Source organism: Engraulis encrasicolus, chromosome 3 (genome assembly GCF_034702125.1).
Source record: "Engraulis encrasicolus isolate BLACKSEA-1 chromosome 3, IST_EnEncr_1.0, whole genome shotgun sequence".
Taxonomy (NCBI): Eukaryota; Metazoa; Chordata; class Actinopteri; order Clupeiformes; family Engraulidae; genus Engraulis; species Engraulis encrasicolus.
The window spans coordinates 50,441,458-50,461,295 of NC_085859.1; the positions used below are offsets into that span (position 1 = coordinate 50,441,458).

The following is a 19,838-nucleotide window of genomic DNA, read 5'->3' on the forward strand; positions in this document are numbered from 1 at the left end:
AAATGATCTGGGTCCTGCCTCATGAATTATAAAGTGGAATCTGTCAACTGTGGAAGCTCGGTCAGGGGACACGTCCCGACAGCAGTTGCGGTTGAAGCCTCTCCACCTCACGTGTTTTTGTCTGTGTTTGTGTTTGCTTGTTTGTTTTGCTGAGCCAGTGGGGTTAATGTTTTTGCTTTTTCTGCTTTGCTTTGTGTTGTTTTGTCCAATTTTTTTCCATGAGATTTTTTTTCACTCTGTTGCTATTTTTCTGAAGTCTTTTGTTTGACTTGCTCGTTGCCTTTTTACGCGTCACTTTGTTTGCTTGTTTGCTTTCTTGCTTGTTTCGTTTTTCTGTTTCAAAGTTTTTTCCAAGTGCTATCGCTCCGAGACAGCGACAGAAACTCGTATCTGCCTCAGTCCAGGGGTCGTGACCTTTCTGACTGACAGCTGAAGGAGAGCTGCATGTCACCCCTGTGCAGCAAGGGATTGTTTATATTATCCTCTTCCAACAACAACAACAACAACAACAACAACAAAACAAAATGTCAAGACTGCAGCCAGTTGAGTTTTTATAGCCGTCTTTAAAAATCACCTGTTTTCCTTTAAAGAACCTTAAAAGACCTACTACCCATGAGGTGTACATATGATAAACAAAGGGTTTATATCCCTTTTAAAAAATCAAAAAAAAAAAAAATAAGATTGGGGCCCAAGTTTATCACCATTTTATAATCGCCGGTATTCATTTAAAGAACCTTAAACTAAACTTAAAGAGAACAAAAACCCACAAGGGGTGTGTGTATGTATATGATCCCCTAGTATCCACACCATTGGACAACATGTGACTCTTAACTGCAGTTTACTGTATTTGTATCGTATTCCTCCGAGGGCTTTCTTTAGAAGCTGTTGTTGTCCGAGGGGCTAGCTGACGCTGCAATGCGGCCCCAAGCTGAAACGTGCTAGCCTGTATACTGTATACTGTACCGCACCCACACATTGCCTATTAGCCTCTTGCTCTGTGCTGAATTGTGCCATGGACAGCATAAACTGTGCACTGGGCCCTAACATACGCAGGGCTCACAGTACAGTAGTCTGCCTCTGATGCTCTCAAGAGTTGGCATCTCTTTTGAGGTAAAATATGAATATATAAATATAAATAAAAATAAAGACTTTGTGAATGTTTGCTCTGAAGTGGAACAAAACATAAATACTAATAATTATAGTGAAATGAAATTTATTTTTTCTATCCTTTGTAGACATATTAATTGTAGATATTAATCGTTATGTCACCTTTTTTTTTTTTAAAGAAAAATTGCTCAGTGCTAATGGCAATCTGATGGTGTGATGTGATGAAATGCAGGAGAATGGAGACGATGTGATGTGAACTTGAAATGAACAAATTAACGTTTTATGTTTCATTTGTTAGAGGAACAAATTTCATTTATGGCATTGCTGATGAGACTGAAGAACATGTTGAATGGAAATAAATATGGTTCCTAATTTCTGTTTTTATGTTTGAACTCTGTTAAACAGCAGCTGCTTTTCTTTAATTACACTTAAAATTTATGGCCCATATTAAGATCCACTCGGCCATTTCTTTAAATCCTAAACATGGCTGGTCAGTTTGGGGCGCACAATGTTAAAGGCACTCAACATTCATCTTTATTCTATGTCCGTGTTGAATGGTAAGCCTGTAAACTGGACACTACTTTGATTTGCCTTTTGGCAATTCATTCAGCATAGGGAAGGCAAGAGGGTGGTGTAATTCCATGCCCTTAGCTGAAAACGATGCTGAGGCTGAGTATAGGCACCCTTCCTACTCCACCCTACACCACTGGAGGACTTAAATTTATAATGTGTCACTGTCTAACGTTATTGTCTAAAGTCTGGTATATACGTGACAATCAGTTAAGAAGAAATAAGATTTTATACAGAGGGTAGATTTTTCAAACAAATGGAATCCAAATATGGACTCAATCATCCTCTACCATTGCATCATTTGATGAACTGTCATCATGTATCGCATCATTTTATTTTAGGCTGTTCCTAAGGTGCAGACTGTGACCACTTGAGTTGTACCTGTGGTTATGAGTATATCTTTTGTCTGCTGTGGTATACTATAAGGTGATTGTTTCTCAAGTTCAGTCAGTTCTACTGTACTGACTGAGTTCACAAAGAACGGCACGAGCTGATTGGAGACATCACTGTGGAACGCACGAGTTTACGCGCGCGGAGTGAGGGCGGGGCTATGGCATATCTGAGATGATTCTTCAACAATTTACTCAGAAGCTCTTGCCGCACAATATCCTTCATATGTCACACAGATGTACAAGGAAGACCGCTGTCTAAGGTGACAGTCGTATGGCTAATCGGACATTTATCCTTTAGCAACCAGCCTATTCACAGGTGCATCTCGCATTTTTTTTCAGTCATTTTTCTATCATTTCGGGAAAGATTTGCAACCACAGGCTCTTCAAGATGTCGGATTCCGAGGACATGCAGGAGTTTGGGTCTATAGTCGAAATAATTTCGTCAGAAGAGGTAAGATGCTATTCTGTCTTAAAACGTAGTCTACAGTAAACCATCAACGCGGCAGTCGGTGTTTTCACCGCGTTGCCTAGGTACAGTAGCAGCATCGTCAAGGAAGGATGCTGTGCCTGGTACCAGGGATGCTGAGCTCTAGCCAGTCGAGCTTTTGGGGGCGCTTCTCTGTCGGCATTTCCTTTTAGTGATGGGTAGCCAATATAATATAGCCTAATCGATTTGGCCAAATATCCTACATCTTTAAGTTTTGACAACATAGTCCTACAAATCACGGATGGCATATTTTAGTTAACTATGCGCACTGATATCATGCCAATCACCATCAACGCCCTACCCGTCCACATGCTGTTTCGGGGCTGGATCTGTCTTTCAAACGCGCGCCTGTATGATTGTCACCAGTTGCATTTTTGGTGCAGGTGACAGATTTTATTATAAAATATGGTTTTGCTTGCCATGCTCTGTTTTAACTGTGTCGTATAGGCCTACGGGCACTGCCATGCGCGTCTTGGCAAGGCCATCCATCACCCGGTGTGCTTGCCTTGCCTGGCGAGTTTTAATCTTTTAGCCGTTAGAGGAATAGAATTGACGATGACGTTTACACTACAGCTTTATCCTCTGTAGTGCCTTAATTCATCCGTGTAGACCGAGGGCACCCATCAATATAGCCTAGTGCCTAACTCAGTGGAGTGGCCTTGCTGTCTTTCAAGGATATAGCCTAGCGTATAAACCACATATTAGGCTATTCGTGCAAGGCGCATTATGGACGTCTAAATTTACAAGCTTCTGTTATTCTGAGCAGGACTAGTGCCAGTTTGTCTGGAGATCAGCCTATCCGCTGACAGCGTTCGGATGCTGATCTACTTTTGTCCAATTAACAATGTAGGCAAACAAATCTTTCCCCTCCTACAGCTCGCCTACGTTTGATCATCGGCAACTTGATATTTAACCAACCTCTTGCAACATGCGTTACTATGGCGATTTCGCTGTCTCCACCCTGTTAAGCAGCACGCTCAGCCTCGAGCTCCTCAGCCATACAAGTGCTGCTGCTGCCTAGTGCTGACTCACGTTGCCCAGCCGGCTCATCAATACAGCCTGGTCACGTTGGTTAATTCATTAGCTAGTCGTTGTCCCGCGGTGGTCGGGTATCCTTCGACTCTTGAGAAAAAGTTGGCGAGAAGCTGCTGGTCTACCACAAGTTAACATGGCTGCAGTCTCTCGACGTATTTCGATGCTGGGGAAAGATGTAAGTAGCCTATAGTGCTCTCTCCTCAGCGTTCCAGACTTATTGATCTGGATACGTGTCTAGTTTTTTGGGGGAACCGTCTCTTGTAGCCTGTTGTTTGACTGGTTGTGTTGTGGTTAGCCTTTTCTTCGTGCTTAGCTTGCGCCCTTGGCTAGTGGTAGCCCCATAAATTATGGGCTTTATGAATGAGATCTGAACTCTGGTATAACTGCGTTCAAGAGCAGGGCAGATTAGATCCAGTCATAACCCGGACTGCGGAAATTGTGCTGATATTTTCTTGGTGCTGAAAACCGCACCAGTGCGCAAAGTTGCCGTGCTGATTGTATTCACTTCTGTGGAGGCATCTTATGTGTCATAGTGTCGCGTTGTGTGTGAATAGTGATCTATTGCGCTGTTGAGCGAGCAATTCCAACCTATTAAAATTGGCTCAAGCTAAGGATCATTGGTGTTAAACAGTGAACTACGACATGCGTTTTGTTTACTTCTGCTTTATTCGATATTCTCCAAAGTCACGAGTTTGGAACGGTTGTTAAGGCGGTCATTTCATTGATGGCCATAAAGTTTTACTCGTCAGTCTAACTTCATTTCACCACTGTCTTGTTGGGTATGAGTTCAGTTATGTGTCCTCCAGTTATTAGAATGACCCTTGCAGTATTTCAATTGTAGAAACACTAAAAGTTCAGTTTGTAGTCGCTTTGACGCAGTGTCATGAAACTGAAGCGAATTCAATGTTGTTTTTCAGGGTCCCATCAAGAACATCGAGCGGGAGCTCATTTGCCCAATATGCAAAGAACTTTTCACACATCCTCTCATTTTACCATGCCAGCACAGCGTCTGTCATAAATGCGTCAGAGAGCTTCTTATGCTTAACAATGAAGACTCCTTCAGCGCAGATGGGGGGTCCGAATGCTCTCTCCCCGGCAGTCCACGGTCCAGAGTTCCCTCCCCAAGCATGGAGAGGCTGGACAGACTCGTACGATCAGGTATTGACGCACGTTTAAAATAACAAAGTGTCATTTCTCTTACATGGTGTATATTGCAACATGGTATAACATTGCATTTCAGGTTAATTTGAGTCATATGGCATGAATGGTGGTGAAATTCCAGCTACTGTATGGCTTTCAAGATGCAATTCAGTTACACATATCCAGACATGTCGTTATCACTGTATTCAGTGTGACAAATCTGGCTAACTAGTTGCCATAAGTTCCTGTTTTCTCGAGAAAGTTGGTCTGAAATGCAAGTTACCAACAGTGTGAGTTCACATGCCAGCTTCTCATTTCAGCATGTCATAACAGCATTTTATTCCACTGAAACTTTTGAAATAACAGCATAATAATAACCTACCACAGCCATTCATTGCAAGTTAATGAAACTCTGCAACTAAACTAAACAGACCTTTTCCATAAACCTTTAGCCTATATGTGTGTGAAATGAGTTATTTGGCCTATGAAGACATGTATCCTTCAATACTTAAAACAAATGATTTGGCCTATGTATTGTACATGTTTTACAGAGCTAGGACTTAACCACATTCCAGAGTCTTACCATGACAGTAATTATTTTGATTGACATGGTCTTTTGAGGGTTGTTGATATAGTTGGCACAGGGTTGTAGAAGTCAAGATAATCATCTAGTGGCAAATTAAAGATAAGGCCACTGGGGTAATTGTCAACCACTTCAGCTTGTTATCACGGCTCCTGTTTCACAAGATTAATGTATTTTTCTTTTCTTTTAATTAGCATGCATTTAATTAATGTCTCACACAGGAAAGCTCATCACTGGTTTTGTTAGTAAAAGTATTTCCGCCTTCTTATTCTCTGTTAGGGGGCAGGGAATTTAGAAGAGCTGGTCAGTACAGTCCACTTGTGTTTTCTTTTTTCATTGCTGTGCCTCCATTTGTGTGCGTGTGTCAGTGTGTGTGTGTTTTTTATCAGGCCTTGCATCACCATTGTTTACATTTGTTGTCTTGTTAGTCTTACTTCACTTCTCTGTGTCTCTTGCTTACAGCCACACTGAGAAAGTCGTTTGGAGGGCGAGGTAGATGTGGGTTCCAATGTTTATCTAGCTGTAGTGAGTATAGTGTTTTCTAGAAAACCCCCTCCTCTGTGATCGTAGACCTGATCCTGATCCTTTTATACTGTGCTGTCAACACACCACTGACGGTTCCCTCTTGTGAAAACTCCATAATCCACTTGGAGGTTAAAAAAAAACAAATTGTGACTTGACTTGGTCCCTTTCATGGTCCTTTTACCCGCCAAAAAGGTCTACTGAGCAAATTACCAGGAAACCTCTTCCTAACTGCTGGTTGACATAGTTCAGGCTTGGAAGTAGTAAATGGAGACGTACGCCTTCACATTGTAAATAATAGTTCGAAACGGTGTAAACAGAGAAGCTGTCTGTTGCAGCATGTGAACTTTTCTGTGGGGAGTAGTAGGAGATTAATGCTGAAGACTAGAGTTACAGGGAGGCTGCATCAGTGGCGAGAGAGAGAGAGATGGGGAGCGGAGGCGAGTGGAATGACAAGTGAGAGAGGTACAGTGGCGCGTTGTCAAGGAAATGGTCCCGCATTGGCATCTCGGAACGTTTGCGGTTAATAGAATCTGGAATGTTCTGTGGGTTTTCCTCCGCTGGGCCTCTCCTGTATTGAGTCCAGCGTGAGGCTCAAATACATGAAAGGAAAGCAAAGGTTTGCGGAGAAAAGTTGGTCCTCATCCAATACAATGCCAAGCAAACACTGTCCTGGGTGTAGGCAAACAGACAAGTCCGTTTCCATTCTCATCTTTGTTAGCGTTGCTCGTTTGATGAATTTAAATGAATTTCGACGTCGTAGATTCAAATGCAGAAGCTGCGGCCAGTGTATGGTTTGGTTTTGGGTTGTGTATGGTGATAGTGAAGCATATGGAAGATATTCGTAACCTGTAACCTTGTTTGGTTTGTTTAGGGTTATGGTCAAGCACAAGGGATCACTTTGTGTTCCCTCACCTTGTGCATGTCGACGTATGAAGTGCAGTAGTTTGCTCAGTAGACATTTGGTTTTAAAACCCAGAAGTCATGCTTCTGTACCTCTCTGATCACTCTTTACCCGAATGACCGCTTCTCCTTCTCGTTTTGCCCCCTTGTTCGCTCACTGTTCCCGATTAATGAAGTAATCCAGCGTTAATTCTGACCCGATTAGGAGGGAAATCTTAACACGCCAGGTTATGAAAAAAAATGTTGACACCTCGCCAACTGTGGCAGACAAAATACTGCGACAAACAAAAGAATGGAGAATCACAGGAAGCCCCAATTCTGTGCTAAGGCTCCAGATTCTGTGATGAAAATCTTGTTTTCAATAAGCATATAAGCACATATTTAATCTAGATTACGACCCTTTATTTCAAATTTGCTAATGCTTCTAGTCTTTCTTTTGTCACTAACACGCAGATCTCACGTTGTCGCATTTACCAAGGACTCAAAAGGTGTCGTTGATCACGTAGCTCTGTAGAGAAGACGCGTGTCCTTTGCCCCACTCCTCCTCTCCTCGTTCTCGTCTGAGAACCTTGGGATGACTCGCCAGTTTCTGAATGCCCGAGCATCACTTCACCCCCACCCCCAACCCCCCTGTGACGCCAAGGAGGCATCGCTCTCACTGCGGCAGCAGGGACAACAGCAGGCCTTTCGCCGTTTCCTGCGTGTGTGCGTGCGTGTGCGTGCGTGTGTGTGTGAGTGTGGACTTGTGTACACAGTACACACCCCACCTCCACCACCACCACCACCCCACTCCGTCTCTTCCTCCCTCTCTCGAAGCATCGTGCTGCAGGCACTTCATCAACCTGCCTTGCTCTCTCAGCAGCCTTGCTTGGCCCCCACCCACCTCCTCCGTGCGTTTGCCTCTCTCCTCCTCCTCCTCCTCCTCCTCCCTCCAAACCCACACAGAATGGAGCTACTGCCAGACCCGTCCTGATCCCAATCCTGTTCCTGCCTGGTGGGCTTAAGAATCCTCGCTCGGCTTGCGTAATGTCGTCACCTCACCGACACACGGCACCCCACCCTGAATCGCCACGGTTACAGTTGGGTCGCTCGTATTGCTGCTCACCCTCACCCCCCCCCCCTTCCGCATTTCCCATCCAATGTTCCATCCAAACCCTTTCTCCTTCCAACTCCCATCCCCCATTCATTCCCACCAACACGCATATGCGTACACTCCTTTACTCTCACATGCACATTGCACTCGTGTATGTTCTGCAGTCCTACAGAATGTCCTTCAACTCCATGCGTCCCCGTCCCGTCCCCATGCGGTATTTCCACCTCCGATGTTCAGCCACTGGCTCCATATCATTATCCAACCTCCCTCCCCTACCTTGTGCTTATGGCTTTGCCGTCAGCCTGGGCACAACATCATTTGGGGGACTTTTCCCCATTCAACATCCTGATGGGAGATGAGAAAATTACTTTTTAAAAAATTGTGCTTTTGCGAGATATTGTAATAAAACTTCTATCGTCAATGACGTCGTGCCTCTCGCATCACGAGGCCAGAAGCACAAGGGGAGGACAGGAGGTTAGCTAATGGGATGGACCCACTGTGTCTTGACTACGTGGCAGTGCACCAGTCTGTACTGCCATCCATCCACCACCACTGCAGCCATCATGCTCCACTGCATGCTTTACTCCACCAGTGCCTTGTGCCTGCATCTTACCCGTGCATCCACTAATCACTCTGGTGTGCTGTTGTGCAGTGTGACTCCTCCAGCCATTGATTCCTGGTTGTTCCTCCGTGTCTTGTGTCCTGTGTACTGTATGTATGTGTACATATGAATGTAGCTGTATGTGTGTGCTACTGAGCCTGCCTGCTTGCTTGCTTATTACTTTGCCTCTTGATTTGCTCTCTGTGTTGCCAACAGGCTGCTTGCATCTGCCATCTGCACAGTGGTGTCAACAAGAATGCTTTTTTTGTTTCTCTGCCTCCTTGGCAATAATATACTAAGTCTGCCCTGTGAGTGACTATCCACTAGATATCAACCTTTAGTTCCATCTGTGGTGGTTAATATAAACAAAAGTACAAATAAAATGAACTGGTTTGCTGTAAAGGTATGTGGAGTGCTGTGTATGACTCAATGATCTGGACAAAAAGTGAATCTCTATCTCTCTTGTTTTTATTTAAAGCTGCAGGAAACGATACTGTAGTAAGGAGATCTAAGGTGTACATTGTGCGCTTCTATTTTCTCTCCCAACTGAAGATTAGCCTCGTCACCCGCTGAACCAATCCCATTTAAGTTTCCATTGTATTTTAAGAAATCGTGTCATGGGGCCAAATTCTGTTTTCGTGTAACCTCCCATGACATTCCCGACCTGAAGATGTTTGTGCTGATGATAAAGATCTAGCATTTTTGTCATAGTCAGTCCTGTTGAAGAAGGAGGTTTTTTCTTTAATTCTATTATTTTGCTCATGTCCAGGTCACTGTCAGCACTTGTGAGCATACTACTCTAATCTACCCATCTCCGATTGTGCGATGTCCCTATTCTGGGAGGCCACCGATGTAACATGAGCTGCCTGAGAATGACTAGCCTCTTTCTCTCTGTGCCCCTGTAGGTCAATACCTCTCGGTTGTTAGTGTGTGTGTGTGTGTGAATGTGTGCTAGTGTTTTGTTTGTGTGTGTCTCTTAACACACAACATCTACTTCCATTTTTTTTCCGCTAATTATCTTTCTTCCCCGACCCAATCCGTTCTGACCCGACCTGCCTCCACAACCTGCTGCTCCCACCCTCTCCGCTCTCTCTCTCGGAATCGTCACCGCCACCCCGCAGGATCCATCTCTTCCCCCGGATGGCGCCGCGCCTCGGCGACCCCGCGCATCACCACCTTCCCGTGCCCCGGCTGCCAGCACGACATCGACCTGGGCGAGCGCGGCATCAGCATGCTGTTCCGCAACTTCACGCTGGAGAGCATCGTGGAGCGCTACCGGCAGGCGGCCCGCGCCGCCGTGGCCATCCTCTGCAACGTGTGCAAGCCTCCCAACCAGCAGGAGGCCACCAAGAGCTGCATGGACTGCAAGGCCAGCTACTGCAACGAGTGCTTCAAGCTGCACCACCCCTGGGGCACGCCCAAGGCCCAGCACGAGTACGTGGGGCCTACCACCAACTTCAGACCAAAGGTACCGTATGCTGGCTCGCTGTAGTCTGGTAAACCCAGCTCCTCATACTGCCAACAGCTATGGTTTCTCCCTGTAGTCCACCACTAACCGCAAACGTAGGCTGACCCTGACTCACTGTAGTCCGGTTCGACTCCCCACCCGCCAGGTGTGTGGGTGTGTGTGTATTGGGGGGGGGGGGGTTGGTAATTAACCAGTGCCTTCCCCCATCTTCCTCCATGACTGAGGTACCCTGAGCATGGTACCATCCCGCCGCACTGCGCCCTTGGGGCGCCAAGTGTGATGTTTGTGCCCCATTGACTGACCGTACAGTGACTCACAGTAGGCTAGTAAGCCCAGCCTGTTGTACTAACACCTACAATACTTCAGAACTAAGGTACAGCCTATGGTGAAATCACTCAACATGAGTGAGAAACTTATCCGGGCTCTTAAAGGCACATTTAGGCTCTAGGCATATCAGTGGCAGTGTGTTTACAGTATGCCTGTACTCTTAGGAAGAGAGCTGGAGAGATTCAACCCCTCTGAAAGCAAACCTGATACCTCTGTTTCCATACTTCTACAGTACATTAATGATTCCAGGCAATGGAGGGCACAAGTTTCTGCAAGTACACATGAACATCTTTTTAATTATTCTGTAGTTGGGTTTGACTTTTAAACATTAGATGTGCAAATAACTGTAAGGCCATTGATGTTGGATGCCTGACGGGGAATTCTGGCTGGTTTAGACAAGGTTTTACATAAACCTGATTATCTTAATTTTATTTAAGTACCCCATATTTAATTATGGCAGTGATGGCCATGCTCAACTTCGCTCTCACGCTCAACTGCACTCTCAAGCTCACTCATTATTTATTAAATAAACATGTCTGTAGCAAACACGTTTCAGCCCTTCAGCCATAATCAGTGCGTTCTATCTTATTATCCCATTGAATATCGAATTGTTACCCTCCCAGGTCCTGATGTGCCCTGAGCACGAGATGGAGAAGGTGAACATGTACTGTGAGGTGTGCAGGCGTCCCGTCTGTCACCTCTGCAAACTGGGCGGTTCCCACGCCAACCACAAAGTCACGTCCATGAGCAGTGCCTACAAGATCCTCAAGGTAAGACAGCGTCTGTCAAGATTCTTGTATTACATTACACCTGGCTGAAGCTTTTTATCCAAAGCTTGTTGCAAAGTTGTTTACAGGGTATTTGTTGCAGTCCATGGAGAAGTGTTGGGTTAGGGCTTCCACTTTCATATGTCCGGTCACCACCTTCACTGTCCTTATCCAATAAAAGCGAAAAAAGTCCAAAATGATGCTCTATCCAGGCTAAATAGACTTCACCCCTTAGACCCCTTAAAACAAATGGGAGTCAATGGAGAGCCCAGACTCCTGATTTGATGTTTTCTTGTTCCCTTGGGTCCAGTGCAGGGGCATTACATAGGCTCTCCCATTTTGTCAAGGTGAAGGAGTAGTTGCTAGGTAGTTCCAAGGTGAGAAAAAATATGGTGCCTGTGCGGTGCTACTAGCTGTAGGCCTCTGTTTCTTGATGAATGGGTTTGGAACAGTGGGATCGATGGCTAGTATGACTCTGCTGTTTTTCACCACGGCTGAAGGAGCACCTGCCTGTGAGCTTCTGTTGCTGCCCGGTCTCCATTTTTCAATGCTTCATGAAATATCGAATTCCGGTGCAGTTGCCTTTGGTGGTCAGCCTCTCTGTATGTTTTCATCAGTATCGGGTGTCAGTTGCAGAGGGTTCATCCTGGTCAAATGCAACTGCAACTGACTGTGTGCTCGCCAATAGTGTGGGCTGGCTTACATCACCACCGAGGGTATTATGCAGAGATCAGTCACCCGATGACAACAACGGCACAGGACGGGAGGCTTGCTTGGGGACGATGTGTCCCCTGCTCTGTGCTGCGGCAACCCGATCGCCCTGTACATGGCCTTGTCCACGAAAGCTCTTTAAATATTTCATGCAATCATTTGTACCAATAATAATGCTATCTGTACTACAACCTAATACCCTGACAGACCTCCTCCCCTCCAAACACACGTGTAGTGTACACACACACACACACACACACACACACACACACACACACACACACACACACACACACACACACACACATTTGTATGCCTGCATCTCCTGCCCACTAAAGGCAATACTGTTGCTGAATGAACAATTTGCCCTCTCCAGCAACACCCACACACACACTCACACCTCCGGTCTGCCAAAAGGCATCCTGCAGATTGAATGAAAGTAACAGGAAATGGTGCTGTTTTTTTCCACCAGGGACACCTGCACTCAGCTGGATGGATGGAGGGATGGATGTGATGTATTGTGTTGTGTTTTTCCTCTATGTCCACAGGAGAAGTTGTCCAAGAGTATCCATTACCTAATCAGCAAAGAGGACCAAGTGCGGGCTCAGATAACCGACCTGGAGGTCTTGATTCATCAAACGGAGGTAAACAAAAAACAGCAGCACACACAAAATTCAGATTGTGGCCCTGATGTCGCACATGCTCTCTGGTGACAGTTTACATTTTTGTGTGTGTGTGGCAATAAGATGGTCTACAAACACATCCTAATTTGCCAGTTTGGACTTGCAAATAAAATTACACATGAGCACATTCATTATTAGCCTGGTTCACACCAGACGTTGTGTGTGTAGCTTCGGCGCCCCCTGGCGGCGCAGAGCTACACACACTACCGTCTGGTACATAGCCATAGAGCACGCTCCGTCTCCAACCAGAAAATAGGCTGAGAATTTATTGCTTCAAAATCAACGGTAACTCACATTGAGGAGTCACAAGACAGATTAGAGACTATATTGACTCTTTAAAGATTAACAGGAAGGTTTTTGAAGGAATTTGTTGGTGAGGAGGCCGTGCCAAAGCAATACATTCTCAGTCTATTTTCTGGTTGGAGACGGAGCGTGGTCTATGGCTGTGTACCAGACGGTAGTGTGTGTAGCTCTGCTCTGCCAGGGGGCACCGAAGCTACACATACACCGTCTGGTGTGAACCAGGCTAATTCATTATAGCCACTCTCTGAATTTGGTTTATGAACTTGAACTTGAACTTGACTGAATAACCCCACATGAAACCCTTCTCCACACCTTGTTTTTTTTACCTTAATTATTTAGACAAATTAAAATAGACTTGCTCATTTTGCCGTTTTCTGCAATGCACAAGGTCCTAGGCTTTCATCAGGTAAATAAGCATTTCACTGTTTACTCAACATTTCATTAAAAAAAACAACGGAATGGTCAGTGTGCGGGAGTTTTTTTTCAAATTGTCTGATTAGTGTCCCATAGGTCATCTCCTATGCACCTGCCAGCTGAGGTGTGCAGAAAAAAATCACAAGTTTAAGCGTAATCCTTCAGAGTGAGAAGTCCGCACACTTAACATCCTTTTTGATGGCTCTTATTATTTCTTGGCTGGATTACATTTCGACTTCAACAGTCTTCATCAGATTCTCTACAAACAGTCTGAGTGGTGATCTAGAACATGCCCTTTCGGTCTCACCCCGAAAACTAGTCAGCCTTTGTCCTGCACCTTTTCCTGGGATGTGCACAATCTTCACCTTTTAACCGTAATCCTTACTCACGGTGCAGGAGAACGGGCAGCTGATGGAGAGGCGGGCCAACGAGCACTTCGAGCGGCTGTTCGAGGCCCTGCAGGAGCGCAAGACGGACATGCTGCACTCCATCGAGCAGTCGCGCAACCGGCGGCTGGACAAGCTGCGGGGCCAGGTGGACGAGTACCAGGGCATGCTGGAGAACAGCGGCCTGGTGGGCTACGCCCAGGAGGTGCTCAAGGAGACCGACCAGTCCTGCTTCGTGCAGACCGCCAAGCAGCTGCATATCAGGTTCGTCCCGTTCCTCCACATTCCCCTGTTGCTTGTATGGTTGCTAACCTAGTTTTTGAGGGTTTTTAAAAGATATTTGGTCTTTAAGACTTAATTCGTGATGGGACGGTCTGAGAGAGAGAGACAGGAAACGTTTGGGGGAGAGAGACGGAGAAGGGTCAGCAAAGGACCCGAGCCGGAATCGAACCCGGGTCGGACGCGTAGTACCTTAGCGCTAAGCCACAGTTGGGCCGTTCTTGAGGTTTAGCCTTGCTCAGGCTTCTTCATAAAACTTTGAAGAGAACATTGCATTAGCCCCCTTCCCAACCGGTCCTGCTTTGTGCAGACCACCAACCAGCTGCACTTCAGGTTTGCCTAGTTTCTCCACATTTCCCAACTGCCGGTCTGTTGCTTGGTCAGTTGGTCAGTTTTTGAGGTTTAATGTTGCTCAGGCCTTCTAAGAGAACATTGCAGAGAACATTATATTGAAATGTATATAGAATCCATTTATAGTCCCTTATCAATATCACTCCCCAAGTAGCATGTTTTAAATGCTGTCCTAGCTGTCAACACCTAATCACTGTTACAGATGCCATGCCTTGGAACTGATTCTCCATATTAAGAAGCCGGTTGGTCTGTTGAGATGGACTGCTTTGTCAAGATGAGCTACTGATAGGTTTGTTAACATGGCCTAAAGTTTAGCCCCTTAACCATATCTCCAAGGGACATTAACATACTGGGTGTTATGGTTTGGTAGTGAAGCTCAACAAGTAGCTCATATTGTCAAAGCACTGGTAGGCTGGCCGGTCAGTCAGTCAGTAAGTCACCTGGTTTGGGCTGAACTCTCTTTCCCATCTTCCACATCGTGTCGTCCAACAGTCAACCGGTCAGTCACTTGATTTGGACTGAATGTCCTCATGCTATTTCTTATCCCCACAATTGTGGTGTCGTCCAACTGTCAACCGGTCACTCACCCGGTTTGGACTGGATCTCCTAACTTGGTTCCTTAATGACCCATCAGTCTAGTGAGATACTTCGAAGGGCTTTATGTGCCCGGTGTGATGTTATTTTCAGGCCCTAAATGCTGGCAATTGGCAAGTGCCCCAGCAGACCGTCCTGAATTCCTTACCCTGAGAGTTTGGCATGTGTCTGCACACGTGCACTTAAGTCTTGTTGGTGTTAAAGTGACACGCAGGGAGGTTTAAATGGCAAAGTCCAGAAATGCTCCTTTTCCATAGGCTGAGCCTGAGTGCTAATTGATCTCCATTAGACATAAAGCTGCTTTGTCCCTCTGGCTGTCAATACAGTGCCTTTAGCTGTTGTTTTTTTGCATTACATAAGAACTTTCCCTCACCTTGTCCTAACAATATAGTACGCCTGACGTCCTATTTTTCCACATTTGTGGAAATTGTCACCATATTGTATCGCATGAGAGTTTGAACCAATAATATATATTGTATGTTTATATTTTTTAATGTAAAAAAAAACCACTTGGTGTTTCTTTACTTTGGCACCCTGAAGCCACAAATGTTTTTTATTCACAACTCCTTGGCCAAATCCTTGATTATGGATGTCTCCCTTCCTCTGTTCCCAGAATCCAAAAGACCCCATCTTGTCTTACAGCTCTGACAATGCATTATATCTGTTTTTTTAAAGCTAGGTTTTCAACAACTCCCTTGATTCTGCTCTGCCCCTGCCTCCCTTCTTGTCTTCCTAGAATCCAGAAGGCCACAGAGTCCCTGAAGACGTTCCAACCCTCAGCCAACCCTTGCTTTGACGAGTTCCTGGTGGACACTTCTAAAGAGGAGGCCATGCTGAAGGAACTCACGTTTGGTGGAGGTAAGGGATATGCATACCTCGGTTTTTTGTACATGGCCAAGGGGTGCACCTTTGAGGGTGGAGCTTTTAATGTCTGCCCCACCCCCTATTAAACCCATTCAGGTCAAAGCCAGAGAGGTGGCAAAATTTGTCTATGTATGATCAAACATGGCAGATCTCCCGGTTTTGCTCAGCCTTCCCAAGCATAGTGAGTCCATAGAGTATTTCAATGGACTTGACTGCATGATCGCTTTTGTTTTGTCCTGTTTACAGACGGCCCATAACGCCGTATTTTTCCATAACACAATCAGTTTAGTCTCAATCAACCGTTCTTGAGATTGTGAATGTGGGCCCTGAGTTGAAAAGCCTGAGTGCCACTCCATAGATACAACCGACTATGCAAGGTCCTACCGTGTCACTGGTCAGCTTCATGGCTCCCTAGGCTCCCCCATAGACTGTACATTATTAACTAACCAACTTATTATTGTAACAGTTGTTTTGTCTATAATACTGTAGATACAGTTGCTGGCCTCAACCAACCAAAGAGCCCCGGCCCTTCCACTGCCCTCTCCATGCCCCTCCACCGGCACTGTAGATCCTTGTACTCTTTTAAACTTTTCCCAGTTCCCTGTCCTGTACACTGGCTCTATGCGACCAAAGAGACATGGTCCATTGCCCTCTCCATGCCACTCTACTATTACTGCACTGTAGTTGTCAGTAGGAGGCACGTTCGCTCCTGTAGCTCCCTGTCTTGTACAATGTACTGTAAGCAATGGCCCTCCAATGTGCTTTAAGTTCCTGGTAATAGGCATTTTCATCAATGTAGATCTTGATGGTAGGCACGTTCACTATTGTAGTTCCTGGTAGGCGATCCACTTTCACTAGCTGCCTGCCCAGTACACTGTACGGTAAGCCGTATAGTAGCAACCCCCCCCTTCCACACACACACACACACACACACATCTACATACACACACACACACACACACACACACACACACTAACTACGGCTGCTACTACGAGCCTTGTAATTGGCTAAGCTATTTAGTGTCCTAATATACTCTGTGCATTACACAACATACAGAGACGACGTTCTCAGCCAGATTCCCACATTCCTTTTTCCCAGGGACCAATTAAGAGAAGGACAAATCACTAGCAATCAATCGTTTAGTTCAATTTTATTATATCAGGAGCATGCACATTGAGGAACACATGCATGCACATTGAGGAACACATGCATACATGTACACATGCTTGCATACACACATCCATCCATGCATACTGTAGGCCTACATGTAAATCTGGCAGATTGTTGTTGCTTATTTCCATCAGCAATGCAAATGTTGAATCGGATGCGTGTATTTCATCTTTTTAAAAATTGTTTTAGTTTTTCCCAAAAAAATCTTCAAAAAAATAACCAAGCCATTTTTAATGGAAATTCCTAGCTGGTAGTCATATCAATAATTTGCCTAAGGCTGTGTGGCTGTTTGTTGATTGAACTGCTACAGTAGTAGGCAGCGGGTCATGAAATTTCCGTTGGCCATCCGTTGGGCTAGTGTGTGTGTGTGCCGTCTGTGCGCGTGTGTTTAGGGGCCAGAAGCTGATCTACTCTCATTAGCGACATCATTGGTTGAGCTGTCCACGACACTGAGAGGTCAAGCACGTTCAAGTGGGCGCCACGAGAACTCAGCCGCTGGGCCAATCACGGCGCTTGTTTTTGCTCTCTCAACCAGTCAGAATTGAGCAGATTAGCAGGGCTGCACGTGGCTCAGGACCCTGTACTTGTTGATCTGGATTGATGTATGGATGCATGTGTGTATGTATGTATATTATGTTGCTGGCTGCCATTGGCTGATGTCTGAGCTCAGGACATAATGGGGGAGGGGGGTGGGTGGGGGAAGGGCAGCAGGAAGATGAGTGAGTACCGTAAGTGGTGAGCTGTTTTCACAGTTGATGAGGGTTGAGGGGAAATTCCAGCAAATAAAAATATTGCACAACTGCATTACTTATGAAAATTAAATGAAGGTTCTCACAAAAATGAGTTTGCCTGACTCTGCAAAAAAGTTTCTTTTTGCCATGGGGCATTATCAAAATAATGTTGTGACAGGCTCCCATTGTCTGAAAGGCCATTAGCGCCGTCAGGCAATGTCAATCTTTGACAGATTTACTTTGAAAGTGGTTTGCAGTTGCTAATGAGTTTATTTAACACCAAACAAAAAAAGCGCAACATGAACGTTTATTGTTGGTTTTTACCTCTGGGGTTATGACTAACGCGACCGCAATCAGTCAGTGTAGAAAGAAAGCTTAATCATGCTCTAAAATCTTTAATGTCAATATGACGGGGTTATATTTTGAAGTCCCTAGAAGGCATCCATGTAATGTCAACATGACGAGACCTACAGAGCCAAAACCAGCAAAAGCTTCAAGAGAAATCAAGCAATCAAGAGAAAATGTTGAATCTTAATAATGTTAAATTATGATGGGTGGACCACATTTTTGAGGTTTTAATTTGATCAGGCCTGCAAAGAGAACTTCGAAGAGAACATTGCTCTGAAATGCATTCAATATCTGTTGTTGTTGTTTTTTAATCCCCCTTCCCGACATCACTCTCTCCTTGGGCATCACATTTAAAGCTGTCCTGGCTGTCAAACCCAATCACGATTACAGAAGCCATACCATGCGGCTGATTATGAATCAATGCCAATGCTTTTAGTGCTTCAATGTTGGCAGAAGAAGAAGAAGATGGGCCTTGACTTAAGGGATGGATGTCTCGCTATAATCGAATTGAGGAGGAGGAGAGGGAATGGAAAGATGGAGAGATGGAGGAGGGGAAGAAAACAGCAGCCAATGCAAATCTGTCATGTGTGTCTTCTCTAATGTTTTTTTTCCTCCTCCTTGCCTTCACCGTGTCTGATTAGAGTGGCTTTTTAATGGCGTCTCGGAAAAAAAAAACTTCCTGTGTCGACCTTTTTGGCTACACTTTCCCCCCAGTCAATTTCCCAAAGAGCCCCCTTCAGAAAGTGTACACACACACACACACACACACACACACACACACACACACACACACACACACACACACACACACACACACACACACACACACACACACACACACACACACACACACACACACACACAGAGACACACCCACACTCACCCCACACCTTGGCAGCAACTAAGCCACATGGTTGCTTACCAGCAAATTCCTTCCCTTTACTGTAGTTATGTGCATCCCTTGGTGTGTGCGTGTGTGTGATCAATGACTTTGCTTTTTCAGGGGGAGAAAGAGGGAGGGGGAGAAATCTTTCAGGGCATCTTGCCCAGTTACTCTGGCAATCTCTCTTTCTTTCTCTTTCACTCTCTTGCTCTGTTCTTCTTTCTCTTGCTTGCTCTGTTCTTCTTTCTCTTTCTCTTTCTCTCTCTCACTCTCTCTCGCTCTCGCTCTCTCTCGCTCTCTCTCGCTCTCTCTCGCTCTCCCTCCCTCTCTCCCTCTCTCCCTCTCTCCCTCTCTCTCTCTCTCTCTCTCTCTCTCTCTCTCTCTCTCTCTCTCTCTCTCTCTCTCTCTCTCTCTCTCTCTATGCCCCCCCCCACTCAGTGACAGCTAGTGAATCTGTTGTGACAGCCACAGTTTGACCCCCTGCCCACCCCGATCCTCCTCATCCCAGATAAATTCTCAGCCTTGCGACAGGGGGGCACCCTCATCTGTCGTCAAGTAACAAAAGCGGCGTTCTTTTTTCCGCACGTATTAATCTTGCGCTGAGACGGCTTCCCTGTAGGGTGTCTTATGTAGATTCCCTTCCAGTGTCTTTGGCTGAAGGAAAAGCAAAAGGAAATGCCAGCAGGGGAGGGGAGGGTTCGATGTACAAAAGGAGCCCTCTTTCATTTTCCAACCTCGTTAATTTAATGTCCAGTTAATTAGGTGGCCCCAATAAATAAAGGCTTTGTGTGCTGTAGTAAATATTGATCATGTTGCACAGTGTGGCCACTCTGGAACAGTAACAAAATAAACATTACAGTAATTACTCAAGGTAATATATCAAGGCAATTTAATACTGAGTTGATGTTTTAAGGAAAAGCTTTTAATCGATATTTCTTTGGTTCCTGTGCCTTCCAAAACCTTACCTTACTGTATACCTCTCTCTCTCTCTCTCTCTCTCTCTCTCTCTCTCTCTCTCTCTCTCTCTCTCTCTCTCTCTCTCTCCCCTCTCCTCTCTCTCTCTCTCTCTCTCTCTCTCTCTCTCTCCTCTCTCTCTCTCTCTCTCTCTCTCTCTCTCTCTCTCTC

At 45.4% G+C, this 19,838-nt stretch overlaps 2 protein-coding genes across 3 annotated transcripts in view; both read left to right on the forward strand.

Moving 5' to 3' along the window:
- Positions 1 to 1,479, forward strand: part of pggt1b (protein geranylgeranyltransferase type I, beta subunit) — a 37,553-nt gene extending 36,074 nt beyond the window's left edge. Inside the window, exon 9 of the mRNA XM_063195670.1 lies at positions 1 to 1,479. This exon is cut by the window's left edge and continues 1,155 nt beyond it. The gene's annotated coding sequence lies outside the window, so the exon portion shown is untranslated.
- A 757-nt stretch (positions 1,480 to 2,236) lies between these two features.
- Positions 2,237 to 19,838, forward strand: part of trim36 (tripartite motif containing 36) — a 33,962-nt gene continuing 16,360 nt past the window's right edge. Inside the window, exons 1-7 of one of the 2 annotated variants that reach the window (XM_063195668.1) lie at positions 2,237 to 2,520; positions 4,509 to 4,749; positions 9,555 to 9,901; positions 10,852 to 10,998; positions 12,255 to 12,350; positions 13,503 to 13,756; positions 15,453 to 15,574. In XM_063195668.1, coding sequence (XP_063051738.1) covers positions 2,458 to 2,520; positions 4,509 to 4,749; positions 9,555 to 9,901; positions 10,852 to 10,998; positions 12,255 to 12,350; positions 13,503 to 13,756; positions 15,453 to 15,574 — 1,270 coding nt within the window. In that variant the 5' untranslated portion in view covers positions 2,237 to 2,457. Of the gene's footprint in view, positions 2,521 to 3,275; positions 3,767 to 4,508; positions 4,750 to 9,554; positions 9,902 to 10,851; positions 10,999 to 12,254; positions 12,351 to 13,502; positions 13,757 to 15,452; positions 15,575 to 19,838 lie in introns of those variants that run through there. The other variant, XM_063195669.1, reaches the window with a different exon arrangement.